Here is a 24,218-nt window from a genome sequence, read left to right as displayed (position 1 = left end):
GGGGACAGGGAGATGGGGGTTCCCCAAAGGATATGTGACACCCACAGTGATTTGGGGTCAAGTGTAGGATGGAGCATGCCTGCTGAAGTGAAGTGCACGCATGTTTGCTACCTGACTCAGCACCTCAATCAACAGGGAAGCAGAGAAGTGCCTTTGCACAAAGGGACACTTGGGAGGATAAGTACAATGTGGTTCTTTTAATAATTTTTAAGTCCGAGTGCATCTCAACATGGTGGGTTTTTTGCTAAAGAAAGATCAGGAGAAAAGAAGAAAGAAATCTAGTTTAAAAAAAAGCACTGAGAAAATGAATTATAAAAAAGCAGCAACAGGAGGAATAATAGTGCTTTGTTTATTCTTTCCCTTTGAGCTTTGTGGACATATAATAGATTTCCACTTGGTCCTACTTTCTATTTTTTCCTCCCCTGCCCTCTGTCTTGCTTCATTTTTCCCTGTGACCATTAGCACTGTGGGAACCTACCACCCACAGTGTCCTTTCATTGCCTCTCCAAAGAGGCCTGAGAGTGCAGCCACCCTGCACAGACTAACCTGGACTCGAAGGGCAGTGTGATGTTGTAGCCTGAAGCCAGCTGCTGTTTGTATAGCAACATGACATTGCAGGAAAAGGCTTCAGTCATGCTCAATTTTGCTTCTGGTATTGCAAAAGCAGCACATCGGTGGTGGAGTTGTGCAGATTGGATGGAACTAATTATATTAAATTGTTCCGTTACAACTTTTTTAAGAGTGTTGCATGTAGAAGAGGGGGCTTTTTGACAAGAAGTTGATTCATATGAGGCTTCATGGAGCATTTATTTTTTATATTTAAGAGTTCAGGTCTCCTTCTTCCATGAGAAAAATGAGAGAAGGAAATCTTTACCGAAGTCCCTGTAGAATTTCCTCCCAATTTCTTCAAGCGTTTTCCTTTCTCTGCCTGAAAGAAACAAGCTGCACAGATAGCATAAAATGTGCAGAGAACTGAACTCCATCTTCCTCCCTGACTGACTGTGTCCCCTGTGAGTATCATTAGTAGTTTAATTAAGAAGGATCACAGAAACATTAAGGTTGGAAAAAGTCTTTTAGATCATCAAGTCCAACTGTCAACCTAGCTCTGCCACCATGTTTATCATTAAACCGTGTCCTCCTCTGTAGGATAGAAGCTTTCTGTTTTAAAACTCCAGGCTTTCACTCTTAGTTTCCAGTTGTATGTACCCTTTTCCCACATACTGTATTTTGCAGATACCTGGCAAGTGCTCCTAAAATCTGGTACTAAAGACTGGTGAATAACTTATCAAGGTTTTTTATGATTTGAAGATATATGACGGAATACTCATGCTTCCCAGAATTTAGTCCAGCTTGTTTTCCTTGGTCTAAGATTTTACTGAGACCACCAGAACACTCCTGGTCAGGGCAGGTAATTATCTTTTTTCGTCACTAATGATGACAACTGGGTTCCTAGTGTTACAACACTGTTACTGAATTTACCTGGTGGGGCTTCATCATACTTTTAATGAACATTAGTTAAAAACATCTGCTAGACAAATTCCTCTGGAAAATTCCATTTACAGCAAGTATAGAGATAAGAGATAAGTTTAAAGCTACTTTGCATACTTCTGTTTAAAAAAAAGCAGCAGCACAGAAGTTAGTGACTTTTTTAGTGCAATTGGGAGATTCAGAGTGGCAATTAAATGATATTTCTTTTTTTCTTTTTAATGTGTTCCTTGAGATTTTAGGTTTACTAATTCAGTTTTCTGCAAGTCATCACATTTTTTTTCTCCAACTTAGTCTTACTCTTACAACTACCTCATCTTTATGATGGTTATAACACGTTATATTCTAAATTATTTGCTTTATTGACCCCACATGTGGGTCTCAGGACTAGCACTGATGAACATTTTCCCTTCATGGGCGGACACAAGAACTCCAGATCTCTAATACCAAAACTCAACCTACAGACAGGTTACTTTGGCCTCTTGTGACTTGGACTGTGTTAAGGATCCAAATATTTGTGACTGTTGTTTTTCAGTTCATTTTCTTTTTACTGCAGTCTCTTGTGTGCTTCCCAGACCATATTTTATGAAATAGCTGTATAGGCAGAGTGATTTAAAGTGGAATGTGTGTAGTGGCCAGAGGTGGCGGCTTCCAGCTATGCTCACTTGAGTCTCCATCTGCATGTAGGCAAAATCAGAAGCACCCATTTCTACTGCTGCCTGCGAGCACGATGTACCTACAAAGAAGCCTCTAGGATATCTGCAGCTCCAACTAAGGAAGCTGGAGCTAGGGTCTTATGGGAGCAAGTGTATGTAACAGGAAAGTGAAAGAAGTAATTGCACAGGTCTGAATTTGTGAATTCAAGCTCATTTGTAAGTGCAAAGAATAGATACACACACTTGTGAAGGCAAGAGTTGTTGCCGTCATTCGAGTAAGTCTGGGAACCCTATGTAATATTACTTCAGCACTGAAGTTCAGTTTCTCTCAGTTCAATAGTTCCTCTTCTTTTTTTCTTTTTTTTTTACTTCTTTTTTTTCTTTTTTTTTTCATTAGCATATAACTCAGCTCCCTGTTTTTTAACTACAACTCTTCTTCCATCTACCTGCCAACAGTTAGAGATGTAGGAAAACAGGAAGAATGGAGGAAACCATTCTTCTCATTATTTAATTAAAAAAAATTCCCAGAAACCTTTCTGCAGTCTTTGTTTTTCTAATTTTAGAATACGCCACACTTACAGAAAAGACATTTAACTTTGCTATTTTTGAGAAATGGAGGAAAGTGATGTTATGTCCTTATGTACCCCTTGTGTCTGCTTACATTTATCAAGTAAACAATGACAAATATGCTAACTTGTTTTGTCATAACAAGATAAGTGGTAATGGTGCTGTTCTCTAGGCCAGGCAACCCACAATTATTTGATATTCAGCCACTCTGGAAAGTTCATTTTGCTGCCAGCTGTTCACCAAGGATCAGTCACAAAAAACGCAGAGATTTGGGAGCTCTCAGCAGTATTTGTTCTTTTGCAAATGAGCAAGCAAGTGAAGAATGTTCTTCTTTTCTGCTCTGCTAGCCAGGAGCCTGTTTCGCATGCTCTTGTGGTACCTTCTGTTTTCCTCACGCAGTAGTATTGCTGTGTCCCAAAGAAAGGGAAGCATTAAATGCCACAAGAAAAAAACTTCACTGCAGGAAAGGATTTTAGTGAAACTAAACACAAATCCTCCATGAAAGGGGGAAAGGTTGTAGCCTCAATGAGATCAGATGGCAAAGTGATACCAAAACTACCTTTCATGTTACATTGGTGTTCCTCTGCTTTTGACTAACAATCTGATGCAGAAGATTGTGCTACAGCAGTAACATCTGCAGGCTCCAATTGTACTTGGCAGACAGCTGGAACAGACTTGCTGGTCTTCATAGCCTGCAGTCTTATCAGTCCAACCTGCAGCCTTACCAGTTTTCCCGAGCAAAGCGGAGCTGGGCAACAGCCTCCCTGAAGTGGAGGAGTCTCAGAGCACAGGCACCTTGGGTCTGTATGGAGGCATGGAAAAGAAAGTTGCCTGACCTTTCTATTGCTACCATTTTCCTGAAGGTGTGGACAACCTTTATTCTAAAAGAAAGGAAGCCATGTTACAAAGATACTTAATAAATTTCACGAACAAGTATCTGAAAAACATTTTTCCTATTCAGAAGAAATGAATAAAGTGATATGTCATTTTGATACTGAAATTTTCTACACTTCCTATTTACACTGAAAGTATGGTGCATTCATGTAGCTTTTTTGGACCTGACTCTATAGACCTAAAACATGTATCGAAGTTGGGAAAATCTTTCTTTGTAATCAAGTTCATATTTTTGTTTGAATAATAAAAAAAAAATCTTAACACTTTTATGTGTTTTGATACTGTTATTGGTCTCCTATCACACAGAATTAATTTTTGCTATTTTTGAGCCCAAGGATTTTGGAAAAAAACAGTAGCAGAAAGCATACAAATGCATTTTTAGGCATTGTATTGAACTTTCAGCCTATGAATTACTAGAAGTAGCATAAAGTGCTATTAAAAAAACAGCAAAATAAAGTGTTTGGTCTTGATCGGTTCCTCAGTTTGCAGCAAGAGATATTCAGGTAGGAAGGACACCTGCCCTAGAGCAAGCAAATGCAAAGTACATGCCCTGAATCATGCCACAAAATACATGCTACAGGTGCTATGTTATGGAAACAGTTTCCATAGAGAATTAAAAAAAGTGACTGATGGAATAACATGGTTTCAGCACAGCAAATTAGGAATAATTAATGCTTTTGGAGCACTATAGAAATATGAGCAAAGAGGATGTTTTTTCAAAGCTGGATCCAGGCAATAGACATGGGACGAGGAGCATTGGGATGGTGGGAGTCAGTAACAATTCGGCTCACAGACTCTTCAATTCCAGTGGCACATCAAACACTCTTTGCCCAGTTTTCTAAAAACTGTCCCAGAAGCATCCTTGGTTATCTTTTGAAAAGTCCTGGAATCAGGATGCAGATGGTATGAAAAACATTGCCAATGTCTTTCCTATATGATAAATATTTTGTTAGTGTGTTCAGCACTTGGACGAATGGATGGTTCTAATGTTGGAGAACAAGGAAGTTTTATTATGGAAAAGCAGAAAATTCTGCATGTTTTCACAGCTAGCTCTCCAAAAAGAATAAATTCCTCAGAAATTTCTATTTTCCCTGGAGTTCATTTGCACAAATGAAAATAGAGAAATGATGTTTTAAAAAGCAACCTATCTGAATTAATACAGAGAATAAATTAACATAGTTTGTGTGATCTCTCTCAAAACCAAGAACTCAGTCAAAAACATGTAATATCTAAGCATATACTTGAATAATTTTATGGTATATAATATTTACAAGTAAGCTTATTATTATGAAGTAGTCGACAGTGTTGCATTGTGCCAACTCAGTTGCATCCTTTTAGTCACCTAGCTAACTTAAGAGTCTATTTAAGCAATCTTTAGCCAGATCTGCAATCCTACCATCAGTGGATTACATGTATACATTTTGCTGACAAAAGCCTCCATTATACATAAAGCTAGAAAGTCAAAACCTGTGCTGTTCCCAATTTGTATTTTTTATTCATATAGGCACTCTGCTGGCAGCAGTGTGATTTGACAGTGTAATTGCAATAGCATCCTTTCCTGGCTGAGCTATCCAGGTGATAAATTACACTTCATCACATCCATCTATGTACGAGATGATAGCTATGCTTGTTGATTTGATACCTGCTTGTATGCATTGGTTCTTTAGAGGTCTGTATCTGCTGAGATCATTCAGGTAGACTGACGTCTACCCCAGCAGGGAATTCAGTGTGAGGGAAACCTCTCTGGCAAGAAGCAGTATAGGTCAGAATCAATTTTAGCTCTCCTTACCAAAGAAAAACAACCCATCCTGCAGAGTCAAACATACTGCACCAGTCTGAGCCTCCACCCAGAAATCTGGCAATCTAAATTATGCTCTCTTATTGAGCAGTACTTCCCTCCACAGGAACAATGAATCAAACTGAAGGGCATAAATAAATAAATCTTTACACTTCCCTGTTCTTTCTACCTCCCAATTAATCATACGTCATTTTGGAAAACCTAAGTAATCCACAGCCGGAGGCAAAACTGCTATCACGGAGTATGTTTGCAGCATCACACTGTCCTCCAGGAACTGGGGGTGACGACTGTGGTGGCTTCCTGTTTCCACTGTGCCCCCGCACTCCACAGGAGCAGGGTGCCCAGGTCGCTCAGGTCACCTGCTCTGGTCCTAATCCCCGCATGTGTTCTGCCGCCCTGAGCTCCGTTAGTCGCTGCTACTGCTGCCGCTGTGAGCTTTGCCTGCTGTGCTGGCAGCCAGCTTCCTGACTACTCCCTTCTCTGGTCTCTCCAGCTACTGCACAGCCAGCCCTGCCGTGTTTCTGGTCCTTTACAGAAAGGGCAGCGGTGCAGGCATCCACGCAGAGCCCCAGCCACACAGAACAGTCTTACTGAATTAAGTCTTTTTTCTTTCCTAAGGGAAGAAAAAAAGAAGAAATAATCTGCTTGGAATCTTTTTCCCCACATAGACACATTTTTCCACTTCTCGGGACCAGAGCAGTTTATTAGGACCGCTATTTACCCCAGGATAGTTACCGAATTTTTTGCAAATGTGTTTTGCATATCGTTTTCTACAATTTTTAACTTAGTGGTTTTTAACACAAAGGTCCAAAATGCTGGAAAATAAATGTTCAATTAAACCTGATAAAGCCTGGTTCGTTGTTCCCTTCCCTCACTAGCAGATGCCAAGAGATGATGTTTCTTTTCTAGGCTGTGGAGAAGTGTCATTGTCCACAGCAGTTCTTGGGAAAGGGCTGCTTTTAAGACCATCTGCTGTCACAGGGGAAACTGGCTGATTTTGTCCAAGCTCCTGTTGCTGCTTGAAGAGTTTTGAGTTGTGAAATGCCTGGTTAGCACTTCCATGACAGGAGTTTCTAAAGTTACTGGGTTTCGAGTTGTCATGCTAGGCTCTCTCTACACAAGGTCCAGGGGTGAGGAATTATCACCAAACAGATCAAGTTTCTAGCCTGAAAGGAAGTTCTGAATTTACTGCAGAAGGCCTGCTGGTACAGGATTTCTGGTACCATCTCACAGAGCATCAAGTAGTCCCGATAAGCTTCAGATAAGTACTCTACATTTTGGGTGCTTATCTTTAACTCCCAATCTTTTGAAGTTTGCCCCTCACGCATTTCAAATCTGTGTCCTTTAAACAGAGTTTGTTCTAAATGAGATAATTGAAATTTCTTTGTGTCTTCTTAGAGAACCCATGTGTTCATTCTTGGTCCCCAGAGGGAAGACTAAATTAACCCTGCTGTCATTTCTTGAAGTATTACCAAATGACATTATTTACACGAGATTTAGCCATAAGCCTCTACTTCCAGGGCAGTGTGTCCTAGAATAGTGCAAAAGGATGTTTTCCTTTCTTTTCAGTCTTTGAGGCATGAATAACGTAGATGCATCTTTCCTTTAGGATCTCAGAGGACAATCGCTACTGACAAGAAGTTTGTAGGCCAAAATAATGCAAAGATATTTATTTAAATGTCTTTTTCAAAAGGGCAAAGGATAGCAGATCAAAGATATTTTCACCAAAATTTTCTTTATCAGTGGAGGTTCTCTGGCTCTTCATTACCTACAGCATTCTTGTCCCCACCACAACCAACTACCCCACCCTTCTTCTGATACGTAGACAGCAGTTCCTTCCAATGCTCTGAAACATAGAGGTCTCTCTGTCTTTTCTCTGATTTCCTTCCTTCAAATTCTCCCTTCACATCTCAGTGATGTAAAACAGCCAAGATAAGAAATAGCTGTCTCTTCCCAGGAGGAGACTGACGGATGTGCAATTCAGAAGAACAATCCCTTTTTTCCTACTGCCTTCCTGGAATGGGAGATGATGGGGGTTGGAGGGGAAGTGAGAAGTAAGTTAACATCCCTTTTGCCAGCTGTGCCAGCTACTATGAGCAAAATAGACATAGCAAAGCATGTCAGCATTGTACTGCTCTCCCCCTGAAAGAATAGAATTGTTAAAAAAAGATAAGATAGGGAACAGGGGTGACCAACAACTTGTATGTTTGGTCAATATAGAAACCCAAACAACGTAGTGTAGTGCATCCTATTGCTTTTAGCATCTGGCATAACTGTTGTCTTTGGTCATGTAAGTCATGTTTCATCTAGGTCCCCTGTTACTAGAAAAGGATGACAGGAGAGTTGGTCTTACCACTATGGGGTAATAGTTACATTTGTTGTGGTTTTGTACAAAGACTGTCATGTTGGAGTTTGGGTCTATAAGAGTTAAAGAAGTAAATTTATGTGGAGGATGAGAGTTTTGCTATTGTGAGATTTTTAAGAGTAGCTTTTTTGCATGATTTTTATATTACTGCTGTGGCTTAATGAGGAAGACACAAAAACTAATGTTTTCTTAGTTATCTAAATATAATAAAAGCAGCAGAAGCAGAAAAATCTTTCTCACTTGCCTTGGGATCCTAGTTCACATTGTAGCAGGAATTCACAGCCAAGAACATCACATTTTATTATGGTAATGAAGTTCTCCAGTATGCAACAGGAGGCTGAGTTTCTGTAATTAAGGAATGCGATTGGATTTAGTGGGACGACTGAGTTCAGACCAACTGGCTATTTGCATTAGAAGATTTTTTTTGAATGAATAAGAAGAAGCAGGGCACTGAAATGTCACAAGAATTTCTTGGAAATTTGTTACTATAGATACCCTTTCTCAGTGAATTGGAGAAGGGAATTCCATGAGGGCTTTATTATTACCATACTAAGATCTTAAAGGATTCTTTTCATCATGACCATTTTCCCAGTATCTTGCCTAGCTGCATCAGTGGTGACCTAAACTTCAAAATCTAGCTTGTGTGTAATAAAGAAGCACAGGAACACCAGTAGGAACAAGCACTTTCCTAAGATACTAAAGCAGTGTTCTTTATAACAGTAGGAAGCAGAAATCAGTAATGCCACAAAATAGGAGTTAATGTTAGTGTGACTGTAATCTACTTTAGTGAGTTATCCAAATGATCTGGTGACCTAGTGTTGTACAGAGAGAAGGAAAGAACATATGTATGTATGCATAAGGAAGGTAATGGGCAGCACTCATTAAAGTCTGGGGAAACTGAAATATTGTGCTTGGGTTATCAGAAATAAGAACAGCAGAATAAATGTTCTTAATGGACTGTGTGAACAGTTAGCACCATGAAAACTGAGAACTGTAGAGAAATTGTCCAACTGTGCTAAAAGATTGTACTTGAGCAGTGAAATTGAAATTGAAACAAAGTTAGCAGCTGATCTGGGATCTCTCACTATGAGAAGCAGTTGCCTGAGTGGCAGAAAAAACAGAAAAGTGAAGAAAAGAAGCCAGAAGAAAAACTATTATACTTCACAGCTGGAAAACGAATTACACTTGTGTGTGTGTGTAAGTACACACTAAGGAAATAAAGTGGATGAGGTTTGGAGTAAATGCCTCCAAGACTTGCTTTAGCAGCTTTCCAATTCAGTTAAACAGATTCCAGGATCTGACTAGGGAATCCCTCTTCTTACCTTTCAGGATACAAAAGGGAAGAGGTTACAAATTAAACAATATAATGAGAGAGTGGGAATTTTCTGGGGACCATTGCTTATCTCCATTAGATGGAGAAATGAGACTCTAGTTATGCAGCTTGCAGATGCTGAACAAACAGTGCTCAGCCCCTCAAATGTGTGCTTGGTGAGATCCATCTGTGTGACAACAGCTGTTGCTGATAAAGTGTGACAGGACTCAAAACCTAATTATTGATCCATCATGTGTCAGTATTGCAGCCTTTTCATGAAAAAGACCTGCCTTTCAAAAATCAACTGGAATAATTTATTAAACACTGGAAAAAAAGAACAAAGAAGGAAGGATCTAGTGAAGAGGCAGCAATGAGACTGTTTTACCATGCTGTCAGCAGCTGAAGCATTGAAATATCTTTTATAAATTAAACGGTGAGAGATCTATTCTGCTAGGAGGGGAAGTGTAGTAGAGTTCTTCCAGAAATTTGCTGCATTTGAGATCTATCCTGCTCATTGAATACGGAGTAGATATTGACTTTTCCATGATCATGGAAAAGAAAGACAAGACAAATATGTGATTTTTCTGTTATCTTCTGATGCCTGAAAATGAAGCTGTGGCTTTATGGGATAGAGCAAAGGGCCCCTGGAGAACACTCTGTATGGTGGTTGAGCCATACCTATGGTAATGATTCACTAGAGGTCTGATTTCTCAGGCTACATGTGGAGAGTTCTTTTCCTCCACCAGGCTTTTAAGTTTAGAAGAGTCTTGCATCTTATGTCAGGAAAAAGCCACTGGGTTTTGTTTTAGAGAAAACAGGGGTTTGTTTTAGGGAGATGTTACTCCCCAGTCCAGAAGTATCAAGCTTTACTCAGTGTTACACTTTAATTTTGATCCTCAATAATTCCCACACAGAACTTTTTCAGAGTCTGAGTTCTTTGATACCTTGAGTTCACATCAGGAGAAAAGCTACATATTTTCTCTAAGTGATTTCTTTTAATTTAGTGAGAAAATAGGCTTTCTGGCAAAAAGGGTTTACAGAAGCAACATACAACCAAGGAAAATATTCCACAAAAGCATTACACTTAATAACAGGCTCCTAGAAACAAAGGGACTTCCCTTCCTCCCACCAAACAGTATTCTGAGCTCTGCTTCTACACCCTTCTAAGGGTTTTACTAGGCAGCAGGCATTGTTGTGGAGTAGGGAACCTTCGTTGCACTTAGCAAACACCAGCCCAAAACTTAAGTGAAATACCACAACTTAAGTGAAATACCATTCAATCGGTTTTAAGTTTGCCACAAGAGGAAGAAAAGAGTAAAGGAAGAAAAGAGAGGAGTAAAAAAAGAAAGAGAGGGAGAGAAATAATTACTGCCAAGAGGTCACAGGTTTGCTGGTCCAGAGACAGAAGGCCAAACTAAGATGGAGCCTATGTGTGCACCTCTTTTATAGACGTTGGCTACTGTGGCCGTGCCTTCCAGGAGGGACATTGGGGTCACTGACCCCTCACTGTCCCCCTGGCCAAAGTGAGGGGGGCCATAGCCAGTCAGAGGCTCCAGTATGGGCTCCAGTATGGGCGGGCTACCAGGTGGGTGTCCCGCGTGGTCCCCGTGCCATGTGCCATGTGCCGTGTGCCATGTGCCTTCCGACTGCGGGTCCACGCTGGCCGCAGGCCTTGCCCTGCAGACAGGCCTGGCCATTGCCTGCAGGCCTCGGCCTAGCCCTTCCCCCACACACAACACACAGAGAAGATGGTTGATTTGACCCATCAGTCAAACAACTCAGTAAGATACAAATCTGGTCTCTAACAGGAGGCCAGACCACTGCCATAATAAGGTGGTACCTACCGAGAACATCAACAGTCTCATTAGTGGTCTCTAATTAGCAGATCTCTTCCAAACAGGGTCATGAGATACAATCACTGAAGTTTCAAGAAGGTAAGCAAGGAAACAGAGCTTGGGGGGGTATTATTTTTTTAGCAATATTATATTCCTTGAACATGGGCATTATAGTCCTAGGTTATTTGCACACCATTTCTGTCAAAGTATTTGTAAGATCCATTCTCAGGCTTTTGGCATTCTTTCTGAAAATCAGTATTTTGAGCTAACATCACCTATGAGGAGTTCCACGGAAAGCCGCATATGGCAAAGCTGAATACACACATCCAGTCTTCTGCTAACCTCTGTCGGATTTCAAATTTAGGGCTATTGTTCCTGAGTTAGGTGGGGTGTACACAGTATACAAGAAACGTATTCTGAATAAAGCGTCAGTTACCAGTTGCTAAGACCTTTGAGCTTGATGAGCACTGCAGGGTTTGTTCCACCACTTCTGAGAGTCTAGCCCATATCCTTTCTGATACAGTGAATTGTAGGTGTGCTCCTTGCATTATTCTTGTCTACTTTCTATTGTCTACTGCCAAGGCATGAGCATTTCTGGATTTTTGTACATCTGTTCACCAAAAGACAATCATGTAGTGAAAAAGGATGTGGAAGAGAAGCCAAATAACATCCCTCAAGTCAGTTTAAAGAAACTTGATATTTGGTTGTTTATAATGTTAGTTGTTTGTTCTGTGATAAGAGCATTTTTGGTGTGGAGACTGAGCCACAAGACTAGTTGCAGCAATGCAGACAGTGTTTGTCTGTTATTTAGGGAAATGAACTGGGAACCGGGAAGGTCCTGGGTCCTAGACCAAGCCGAACTAATGACTCATCATATAACTATGGAAAAGTGCATTTAACTCAGTTCTGCAACATTGCAGAAATCAGCCCAGCTGCCAAACTGAATCCAAGCAGGTTTTAAGTCTAAAGTCAGTGGCACATATGGGAAAGATGAATCCTTTTTTTTTATTCTAGATAAATAAATGTAAATTCTGCATTATTGTCTCTTGAACCATTGTTTTATGGTATAGCTGTGGTAATATTCTTGTATAGTCAAAGGGATATTTTGAATTAAATGGAACCTCCCCGCCCAAAAAAAACCTTCCCACTCCTTCCATGAAATTTATGGGGAAGCAGATATGACGGATGAAGAAACATCCAGTGAAAAAACTGTCATTTATTTTTTTAGGGTACAGGATATCTTAATTCAGCCATTCTAGGTTTCAGATTTTGTAATCTACAGATACAAATACACTATATTGAGTTATAGATTTTTTTCCCCTGATAGGTAAGTAATTAAAAGAGCTTTTTGGTAGAAGTAGGAATTGAAATATATCGTGTGAGTTTTATGAGTAGGAATTATAATGCTTCTTCTGTTTGACTTTTTTTGGTGGTCTTAACATGCATTGGGACATCTTAAAAAAAAAAAAGAAAAAAGATCTTTTGCAGGTCCTTTCTTTTCTCACACAAGAAAACATATTAAGACATTTTCCTAATCAGAAGTATATGAGAAGAGATTATCACCGATAGTTTACTATCAGTTTTTATATCCACAAGAAAGATATTGGTCTTTTACTGAATACTTCTATATTTTAGATTACCTTCCTTGACTCCATTGCAAATAGTAAAACTTTCACAGATACCTTTATATAGTCCTGATATGTTAGATCCTCTACTGTACCTTCTTTATCTGCTATACCTTTACCCAAGGCTTTTACCAGTGGCAACACTAATCAACTCAGAGCAGAGAGAAGGCAGCTTCAGGGAAGAGATTAGGTTTTGAAATCTAAAGTGAAAAGTGAAATGGGTCAGTAAGAAAGCTAGTTCTCATGGGCTTTTTCTTGACTGAAATAGAAAGGAAATAGTGGGTGTTGCATCTGACCAAGCAGTTAGCAATAAACATTTCCATGATCAAATGCAGTTCTTTCTCCAGTTTGTTTCAAATCTCTTACCCATTCTTCTCACTTTTAAGGAAATACCAGTCCAGTCCCAAGAAGAAGTTCTGAAAAACTGCATAGCAAATTTCCACATTTAATATTTCCACTAGAGTCATTTGTCTAACAGGCAACTCTGAAAACTGAGTCAGGGCTGTAAGCATTGTACTGGACTGGACTTGCCCTTCAGCATGTATGATAAAAGCAGTATCAGTCAATCTGTGCTGTCACTGTGCAAATCCATTCCTTTCAAATCATGGTCTAAGGGGTAATTCCTTACTTACAGTTCTTCATTATATTTCTAATTGCAATTTAAATTATTCTGCAGGAAGAACTTATATTCAGCTCTCTTTATTTCGCTGCTATATTTGATTCTACAGGCACAAGATTAAAAAAGGCCATTAAAAACTGTCACCAACCTCATCCCTCCCAAGGGAAAAAAGAACCCTCCCAGGATCTCTGAAGTAAAACCAGATCAGCAGGTTATGTCTGTAAAGTTATCAGAGGAAAACAAAGTAACTAATTCAGTTGATAAAAGCAGTTCATACACAATCATTTTTAAGTAATTACAAAAAACATGAAACAGGAATAAAATTTCAGTGGTTATGCTCACATTTGGGGAAACCATGGCACCATCACACTGCAGTGAACAAATATAGATACTGCAGCCATGCAAACAGCTGTACAACTGGTTTCTGTCAGTCCCTTCCTCACGAGCAGGGCTAGTGCAATTACATTGCTGCTGGTTCAAAAGCAAAAATCTTTCCTACATTTGCAGGCTGGTTTGTTCTTAGTGTAATAGGTGCAGATGACTTTTCAGAAATACTGGATGCCTATCTGAAGTATGATTTAGCAACTTTTAAGATTTACCAATCACTAAGAATAATATGTTCTTAAGTAAGTTTCCTGCGTCTGCCAATTTACGTAGGTGAGTAAACTAGACAGGTCAAATAACTGGCGTGGTTTATAAATAGAGTAAAAAAAAATATCTCCATATATAGACTAGTATCCAGACTTTCTATTGTTTCAAGCAAATGATATCATTATTTGGATGTCTTTCCAGAACTGAAAATGACTAGACTTCGGAAACCAGAAGTAGTTAAATATAGAAATTGCTACTTTAATGAGTGGATGCTGTGTTTCATTATTATGCTACTAGTATGTGAACAAATGTCTTTCTGTTTTTAGGGATGGGAAAGGAGATTTTATTCCAGTAATATAAGATACTGGACAACAGCCAAATTCAGATTGAGGATTGATAGTGTCTTTGACCTCATTCCTTTATGGAAAATATTCTTGATCCACTGTGCAGTATAACTGCGCATATGAGATGATAACACTGTCCACTAAATCACACCTTGCATAAGCCTTGTGCAGATCAAATACAAAATGCGCAGCAGTTTACATAAATAAAATAAGAGAATAAAAATTAAAAGAGAAACAGCATCACGGATTCCCTGGCAAGTGATTACATCTACTTTGGCAAGTCAGAGGACTTTATTCATTGCTGATAACTAGAAAACACTACTTCTGACTCCTGTAGTACTGCTTTTTAAAACCACTCACGTAGCTTTTGTGGAGATACATTTAATTTCTAGGGATGGGTAGCTGGGAATAAGGACTCATGTTAAGGTATCACAGCACTGTTGCTCTAAAGACCACCACCCTTTTAGATGAGGAATGCCATGTTAAATGTTAATAGAGTCTGTTGTCTCATAAGAAAAGGTAATAGACTAAAATAATATGCATCTCTAAAAGCATGCATTTACAAAGATGGAATCAAGTTAACAAGATATCAAAACAAATTTTAATTTACCAATCCAGATTTTACTTTAGCTACTGCTGCATCCTTTACCTTTCTCTCAGATTTAGCTAAAAACTCACTCAACTCATTGCCTGTACCTTTGTCCCTCTCTCACCTGAGGAGGGCGGGCAGAAGGGGAGCAGCACAGCAAAGTCTTACTGGGCTTATATCTGTAGGGTTTTTTTCTGCAAGTAAACCCAATTCTGGTCTCGGTAAAACTGAGCAACAGTTTTGTTGTCCTTCTGTAATCACTGTGGGCCACAGGTATAAGTTAATGTCTGTGTAATATTTGCCCCTTTGTAAGATGAAGGAGGTATTTTTAACCATGGCTGCACACTCTTCCAAGAGCTTAGTTTGCCTGCAGCATCACCTCTCTCTTTCTAGCACATATTCAAGCCTTATTTGATGACTAAGACAAAATTTTTTATTTCTTTAGGCAGATAAGTTACCTGTCTCAAATAGAGAAGTGCCAGATGACATTTTTCTTCCTTTTCTGGATGCAGTTTTGTTCTAGGAAAAGCCTTCTGCATCTTAACCCTTTTTCATTAGCTCCTGAAAGCTGGAGCACTTTCATGCAGAGACCTGTGGCTGTTTTTTAAGATTCACTTTCCCATGGCATTACAGATTATTCAAAAATAAGGAGGAGTGGTGTCTACTTCTTACTGTTTGACATTGTAAAGTGTTTAACAGATTTTTCCCATCTTATATTCTAGTCTCTTTCTTAGGATAACATATAATCATCTCTATGAGGGGGAAAAAAGGCAAAATACAGATGAATCCAACTTCATTACCTGTAAAATATGAGACTGCCATTCACTGACTTCTTAACAGAAAATGATGTCACAGCATACACCGCTTGCTTGGAAGTGTGCTGTTGGCAAACAAACTCACATTGGGCAGGTGGGCAAGACTCCTGGACAGTTATCTATGCTTTATATTAAGGCAGGTTTAATTACTCTGACTCAGCCTCCTAGAGATCATACTTTTTTGGGGTTTTTTTGGAATACCTACTATATCACAGCAGCTCCTTCTGGATTCCTTCTGGTTTTGGGGATAAATATGTGTTTGGATGAAAGCCATAAAATTGGAAATGCTTCTATGAAAATGTGAAGAATAAGTTCACACTGTATCCTGTCTGGCTTCTGCCATTTTTCCAAGGCAGTGTCTCTGGACTGCAACAAGAGAACTTTTTAATTTGAAGAAGGGATGATAAATTAGTACCTCAAATAAAGAGAACATGTGGAGCCGTGAAGTTTCACTTTGAAGTGAAACTATGCAGCCTTCAAACCAAGGCTGTGTGCCAGAAGATTCATATAATCAAGAGTCACAAGCCAGTCTATAAGAGGAAAGTCTTTTATAGCTTCACTTCTGAGAAATACAGAATTCATGTTTGCCATTGCTGGCTCAAACATACTTATTGAGATATACTTGACAAGACAAGTTTCTGTCTATTTGGGTCTTCTTAGTATCAGAGACTTCATATTCTCTTGCCCTTCCTTCCGTCACCCTAAACATCAAACACAGGCATCCCAGTCCCTGGGAACAGTAGTACTTTTCAATACTCCTTTTCTGTTGACATTCTCATGCCCATTAGGACACAGAACCGAAACAAACCACTTGCTTTTTTGGCATCTTGCCTCCTGGTTTTCTCTGTATACTCCATCACAAGAGGAAGACAACATGTGAAACTCCACATCAGCTGATAATACATAATTGATTGCCACAAGTATTGCTCTACTCATTGCATTGGTAAGGCTCCATTAGGCAGTGGTTAGGAGACCAGCTCTCATCATACAGCTGGAGGTAAGTCTCTTCATGTTCCTCCTGAGGCCAGTTTCCTCCTCCAGTGTTTTTTTTCATTGAAGGATATGTAAATATATGGCTCCCCCTACTTTTGATGGGAAGTGTAAACATTCAGAAGATTTTGAGGTCACATGCTGAATTATTCCAATTGCCATGCATCCAGTCTAGAAAAGGTCCTGGCTCCCATTCAAATATGAAAGAAAGAATTAGTTCTTAGTGAAATAATTCTCAGAACAGTTGGAGAGAGCATCCACACCCACATCTTTTCCTTTCTCTCTGACTGTGCCAATTTATCTCTCCCTTTCCCTTGACAGTTAAGGTCTTCACAGGGATCTTACTGTCCAGTGCTAGTAGCTGCTGGACTGTGGGCAGGTGGTTTTTGATGTCTGGTTCCATCTTTGACATTGTAACTCTGAGGACAGACCAAGCCTGTTACTGGGCAATCCAGGCCTCCTCCACTGACAGTGTTCTCCATACTTGTTTTGAAGGGGTTTTTTTTTTACATGTTTTTAGAGAAGTAAGTTTGGCAACAGTCAACAAATGTTTTCTACTCTAAGGAGTAAAATGTTGGTTTTGAGTAAATACAACTGTGCTGTCACATTTGAATCCAATGAAGTTCTTCTCTGTCTGGTTCATTAACAACAGGACTACTCTGTCATACTCCTACTTTATTTTTTTCTTCTTTCTTTTGAAGGAAGCAAAAATTAATGTTTCTAAGTCAGGGCTATATAAACTGAATTTGAAAATAATGTCCATTTCAACAGCTGAAGGTCAAATGTGGAAGCAGAGGTTCATACTGGAGGTGTGGGCCAGTCTGGTTTCCCTGGCGGTGACACAGAGGGCTGGCTGCCTCGCAGGCATGCCAAGAATTCCCTTGGGACTTCCAGGCTGAAGTCTCACGTGAAGCATAAGAATGTGCTGTTCGAATGTGCTGTACACTGCCCCACTGCAGAAGCATGCAGTATGTCAGCACCCCCAGATCATAGTTCAGTTTGTGTTCAGCAAGCTCCCAGACCTTCTAAAACTTGTCTTGGTGAACAGAATGGGGCTTGTCAGGACAGACGTTAATGTACAGTTGCACCCTAAAAAACTTTATCAAAGAAGATGTCGGTGTGCAGAGTCTTTGATTCTAAGTTGCAATATTTTGATTATAATTTCCGTAATTTTTTTTTAGCTGTATGTGAGGAAATGGCTTATATTTCCTGGTCTTTCTGTACTCATAGAACTGTACTTTGAGGCCTCTCCTCTGATTGCCTTTGTTCTTTCCTAGTATACCAATCCTTGAAGTGAAGGTACTTGAATGGGCACACACAGACGACAATTACTCAAGCATGGCCAAGATTAGCAACAAATAAATCATTAATGTGTGGAAAACTTTAAAGAAAACTACATGTATATTTCTGGGTTTTTTAAGAGTTTGACTGAAGGAGACTGCATTTAAGTCGTCTGTTGTTGGCTGAAGGTCAACATAAGTACAGAAATAATATTGTTTGGGGACAAAAAAAATTATGAGGAAACAAGAGGGCAAAAAAGATTTTGTGTTGGGACACCATATTTTATGCTTGCTATTCACATACATAAAAATGCGAAAGTATTTACACTAGGCAAATATACAAGCTTTACAAACATAGGTGGCAGTTACTTACATGTTTTCTCTTGCTTGTGTTTAAGTAGTGTTCACGTTCCTTGAACGTGATAAATATATTCATCCCAGCACAGTGACCCAATGATGTTAAAAAGAGAGTCAGAAAAGTCTCTCCTCTCCCTTTCTATTAAATTACTTTCCTCATTCCCTTTCTCCATCCATTCTGGTCTGGTTCACAGCCTTCTGGTTAAAGCTTTCCTACGTGTATGTGTTTGTTTGATTTTCTCCATCAGAGATCTGCATTTAGTTCTCCCATTTCCTGAGAGTCTGTGCTGAATGTTGTGCTGTTGTGTGCAGTGAATGGACTTGAGTAAAGCTGCTTCTCTCAGTTTTCTGCTACTCCATCATCTTCTCCAGCTCTATTTTAAAAATAAAGGATCTGTAACCACATTTTCCAGTATGTCAGTGTCTGTGAGCTGGGCCCCTGTGGAGATAGCTAAGCTAGTAGATAAAAGAGGACAGGGAGTGACTTGCAAATATTCATCTGTTCTGGACTCCTCTGACCTGGTCTCCACCAGGTAAGCCAGCTCTAGAAATGCTTAGCTTTGAACACTGTGGATGTAAGCAGTTCTGTGCCACTTGCCCAAAGAGCAGGGTGTCTGTCTTGAACCCTTCATGTGTGGTAGTTTCTGCCTGGTTTTCAGAACCCAGAGCAAGTTGAAACTGGAATCCACATGGCTGGGTCAACACATATGCGTATGTGTGACCAGAAGCAAAACTTCTGCCAGCAAGAGGAGGAGATGGGCAAGATATTTTGGTGCCTCCAGGATGAAGTGAAAGCTTTTTAAAGGGGTCTTACTCCACAAATCCAACTCTCCCCCTTTAGACTGGAGTTTTTAGACATAACTTATGATTTGCTGATTAAAGAAAACACCTCTCTCTAAGAACCTAATAATTCTTTAATTGGCAAAGTAACACATCACTGTTATATTAATTCACCACTACATCACTGTAAGAAACACTGAATTAGAATTCTGTATTTTGTTTGTATTAGTATTTGTACAAAATCACTATAAACAAAACTGATAAATTACTCAAAAGCAATAAATTACTCAAATTGAGTTACAATTCTATTTCCTTTCCTCCTGCAGTTGGTATTCAGGTGTAAGCATATCCTCCCTTACAAGTTTATGCCTTCTTAACCCACCCTCCCACAGCAAGCCTTTCAGGGACATGCCTGGTCAGGAGACCTCTGTTTTCTCTTTTCTGTGTTTTTACCACCTTTGGATGTTGGTTTCCCTGCCTACATTCCTCCCAAATATACAACCTGCTCTTAGTTTCTTTTTCATCATTGGTCCAAATTTTTTTACACTCAAAAGTTGGTGTTTCTGACACTATTACCCTGACATTTTTTTCTCAATACAGTATTACCATTACAGTTGGCTAAACAAGACAGACAACCAATTATCCTATGCTGCATTTCTAAACACCTTAGCCTTCTATGATGAGATTTAGCTCAAATGTCTGAAGGAGACCTGATGAGATTCTCTGAATGGTCTGACATATTGAGCCTATATTGCATAAACCTTAAATTAGATTCTGTAAACCCCATTTCTAGACTCTGCCTAGACTCTGGACCTTTTAGAGATTAGAGGAATTAGGCATCATCCGAAACATGAGAAAAATCAGAAATTGAGAGTTTTCTCAGCAGACAGCTTTATCCTAAAATATCATTCTGGCACAAGCACACTTTTCTTCATTTAACTGCATATTGTACAAATCAGGAGATTCGTCTCCCCGTTCTTACACTTTTGCAGGGGGTGGATAGCTGGATGTAAGCTGGTCACCTCCACCCACCTTTACGGTTGAGAGAAAGCAGAAGGTACTTTCTGGGAGAAGTGCAGTCAATTGGTTTAAATGCCAGTATTAGGATGGGGTGCATTGTATCCTAGGTTTTACTGTTGTCTCCACTGACCAAAAAGGCTTCTCCTGCTCAAATCAAAATAACTGCTTAGAGTTGTCACCACTGGTGTTATGTTCCCAGAAATCTAATTTCCTCAAGACATAAATAGTTGTAAAACTTTAAAATTGCGTTGTCCACCACTAACTTTTAAACTGTGTTTTTTGCAGTCTAATTATTGACTGATATATGTCCATTTAGTTTCCCTTCATCTTGATCGTGTGCCCATGAGTATAATTGTTTTTGACAAAGTTTTAGAAGAATCCTAAACACATTTATTTTTTAACATTAACAAGCTTATAAGTCATAATGTTTGATACTGTAACTTCCCAGTAATGTAAGATTAAAAATTATGCCATGATCATATCCTTCGAGAGAGGATAAGCATTCATAGATAGTGGAAGATAACAGAAAATGGTACCTGTGACAAAAAGCTCCCAGAGTCATTCCATTTGCAGTCAAAAAGTAAAGAAGTGGAGATTATATAATAAGGAAAGCTCAAGTATAATCCAGAAGAGGTATATTGATTCTGGTCTCAAATGTGTTCCCATTATGTTCCCTACCTTTGGAGAATCTTCCAGATTTTTATTTTCATTATCTGAAGAATCTATGTGCATAAAAGGATACAAAATGAGAAAATAATAAATAAAAAAAAGCTTCCTAAAATTGTGGAAGAAAACAATTGTGTCCCCACATTAGCTACTGGTATTGTTACAGCATGCAAATTAAAATGTTGTATGGTGGGTAGACAAACAATAGACCTTGAACTTCCATTTGAAATAAGCATTAGCAGCCTCCTTTTTTTTTACGAGTGCACAAATATCTTCCCATAGTTCTGATTCATGCTCTATTTTCTCCTTAGCAACATTTTACCAAATTTAGAGTCACTCTGCTAATTAAAAAAAGAGAAATAAACTTATTGTTCTCTTTGTTTTTTTTCTGAGTAGGCAAAATTGAAAACTCACATGATCAAATTACTGTATCTGTCTGTTACTGTTAGGCTGGGATATACTGTTATTTACAGCACCAACAAAAACAAATCTCTAAAAGTTAAAAAAAGATCTCTGGAAGTTCAAAATTGACTGTTATCAATGGCAAAACTACTTAGCACACTGCTCTTTAATGGACACCTCCATCCTGCAGAGGAATATGTTAACACAGGCCATACATCTGCATGGCATTCATAAAAATTAATAGAACTATTCCTAATTTCTGAAAGGGAACCGAGGGGGAAACTTTCTAAAATTAAGGATACTGAGAAAAAGATGCAAATTTCATCTGCAAATAATTTAATAAGAGAAAAACCCCACAGAGATAGTGAATTTGTGACCATCCAAATATTTAATTAAAAAATGGACCAACCATAGCAAGCTGCTGGAGTTTATAAAACTGCCTTGGTTTATTATTTCCTCTAAACAATAGCTTAAAAATAAAGCAGAATTCATAACATGACATTGAACACTGTTACATCCATGAAATAATTTCCTGAATAAAACACCTAACATTTAAATAGCTCAGGGCATGTTTTCAGTTCTGTGGACCTCTTTTATCAGCATGAAAACCTTACCTCTTTCATTAAACATGAGAATTAAATATAATGTTGAAAAAAAGTATTTTTATTTATAAAAATAGTTAAGATACAGACATGAACATTCTCATGCAAGCATAAGAATGTGTTTTAGGAACTTCGTATTACTCCTTGTCATAAGATCAAGAGCCTGCTGTACAAATATAACCAAAGGAGGACTTTGTCAATGCTTGATGCCTGCTCCATACCTTTTATTCATTTGGCTCCTAGGGAGGAATACAAATCTCAAAGCTGTGTTTTCAGGTAGTGGGAAGACAGAAGTGGATAACTGAGAAACATAACCCAAAAACCTCAGGTGTTGAGTAGGGGATTGCTTAGAGCCATAAGAAAAATGCTAAGCATGGCAGCATTGGTCCCTCTCTGTGTTTCACCTCCTTAAGTCAGAGCTAGAGGCAGGAACAGCAGCATCACTGCCTATTTAAGCAACAGCATAGCAGTTCAGAGCACCCATCCTGTTTTGGAGGCTTGTTTGTACCCCTTTCACCTCCCTTTCATGAGATGGTGTGCTCAAGCTATGAAGGAGACAGAAAGAGTGAAGGAACCATTTGAATCAGGTTACCAGGAAGGGAGCAAGTGACACAGAGCCTGACTCTGTTCCCTACAGCTGGGTTGCCTTGCTCTAAGGAGCAGTGCATGCGAAGTGCCCTGAATAAGTGTTCGTGGCTTACAGTAGCCACTGGACTTCAGTCATTCTCTCTTTTTCTTCTGACTGTATTAATTATTCACTGTGGGGCAAGCCATGTTCAGAAGTAGTGACAAGAAATCCTTTTGTCCTTTCCCAGATTACTTACTAGACTGTGGGGCACTTTCAGCATTCAGAACCCTGGGTTTAGGTGGGATGAGGGCTGGTCTTCACAGTATTCCTAATTATTAAGTTACAGTTATAAAAGTCATACCACAGCATGCACAGTAACTCTGCTGTTCAGGTTTCTGAACAGGCCTGCGGCTGCTGTGTTTCATGCAGGCACTTACTAAGTATAATCTGAGCTGACTTGCCTATTGAAGTCCATCCAAGGATTTGCATGGAGTGGTGCATATTTTGTGATCCATTTATTTGCCGCCCAGGCCAAGGTAGTTCTGGACAAGCACAAGAGATGTAACCAGAACCATCTACTTAAGCTAGGTCTAACTTCTAAATCACAGTGGTTGGTTGCTAGAAAGTTTTTTGTGCCTCCAGAATAGGCAGCCATTGAAGAGGAGAAGGCAGGAGTTTGGCTTATGATTTTGAACATGATATCTACACCTTTCTTTATGTCCACCCATAAATATTTCAAAATACAGTGACGATTTAGAGCATGCATAGAAGGGTGTACTGCATTGTGACCTGGGACTTAGTCTGTGTCCCTAAAGAATCCAAACAGCTGCACTTCCATGGCATATCTGTTGCATGTGTCAAAAAAATGTGTGAGATACTGCTTAGCGTGGATCTGTAGTGTTTTGAAAATGTGGAGGAAATGAATGAAGTAACCTTATATTTCTTGACACTGATCTCCAAGAACTGGAAAGCCACTCATGGCTGCTTCTAAGCATAGATTAAAGAGGTTTCAACTGTAAGTCCTAGATCTGATCCTGGTCTTTGCTTGAGCAGTTCCCAGAGAGTCTGCTAATCAAAACTTATTGTGCTGTGCCAGGTATTCTAGCTGATATGTTTTAACTTTCGTTTTATGTGTGTTCTGGTTTGCAGGGTGGAAAGAAGAGTTACACAGGACCATGTGGAGGCAGAGACTGCAGTGGAGGATGTCAGTGTTTCCCTGAAAAAGGAAGCCGTGTAAGTAACATTTTTTTCCTTTAAAACATTCTTGATGGTACCAGTTTAATGCTGTTTGCTGTAGGTAGACTTCCATCAGACTAAGATTATTAAAACAATTATTCTTTTTCAGGAAAAAGTTCCTACTGTTTCATTTTACCTTCTCAAAAGCTTGTAGATTTGAAGAAATACTTTGTTATGAAATGTAGCCCAGGGACCTGATGGCCATGACAAGCTGATCAGATCAGAATTTTAGGGATGCTATGTTCTATAGCGTCATTGGATTCTGCACTAAATGGATATGCTAAATGAATATGGACAAAATCACTCAATAATATTCTTAAAGTCTTTCTGATGAAATGTTATCTGTTGAAAAGATACCCCATACATGCATGGGATACATATATTTGATGATCTTCAAGGGCTTTTCCAACATAAATGATTCGACAATTCTGTGATTCTATGTGATTTCCACTAAAGCAAGAAGAAACTAAAGCAAGAAGGAAAGCATGCAAAACCTGAAATCCCTGCTGGAAGGGAACTGCTTAGGACTTCGAGCATTACATTGTGGCTGATAGTCTGTTCTTTGTTTTGAGGACTAGTGAGGAATGAGGCAGAGGAAAGGAGATGGGGTGGAGGGGATTAGCCACCTGCCACAAAAAGCTCTGAGAAATAGGGCAGTTCCTATGCTGTATGGCTGGGAGCCCTGGCTGGCAGGCTCCTTCTGTACAGCTTGGTCTTCTGCAGCTGAGACAGTGACTCAGCCTTTTCCATCCACCCATCTCTAAGAATAGGTCAGGCAAGAGATGTGGCAGCAGGTCATGTGCTTGTTGTTCTGCTATCATA

The 24,218-nt window shown here is 39.3% G+C and overlaps 1 protein-coding gene across 3 annotated transcripts in view; it reads left to right on the top strand.

Moving 5' to 3' along the window:
* Positions 1 to 24,218, top strand: part of COL4A2 (collagen type IV alpha 2 chain) — a 145,771-nt gene that overhangs the window by 18,827 nt on the left and 102,726 nt on the right. The window contains exons 1-3 of one of the 3 annotated variants that reach the window (XM_017817327.1): positions 10,803 to 10,858; positions 10,978 to 11,011; positions 23,310 to 23,393. Coding sequence is in view for 1 of the 3 variants with exons in the window: in XM_017817326.1 (XP_017672815.1) it covers positions 23,310 to 23,393 (84 nt within the window). In the remaining 2 variants the exon portion in view is untranslated. Of the gene's footprint in view, positions 1 to 10,792; positions 11,012 to 23,309; positions 23,394 to 24,218 lie in introns of those variants that run through there. The other 2 variants (XM_017817329.1, XM_017817326.1) reach the window with 2 other exon arrangements.

This window comes from Lepidothrix coronata, unplaced genomic scaffold, assembly GCF_001604755.1.
Source record: "Lepidothrix coronata isolate B3197 unplaced genomic scaffold, Lepidothrix_coronata-1.0 Scaffold60, whole genome shotgun sequence".
In the NCBI taxonomy this organism is placed as follows: domain Eukaryota; kingdom Metazoa; phylum Chordata; class Aves; order Passeriformes; family Pipridae; genus Lepidothrix; species Lepidothrix coronata.
The sequence above is the reverse complement of the archived record's forward strand: the minus strand, read 5'-3'. Positions and strand labels throughout refer to the sequence as shown.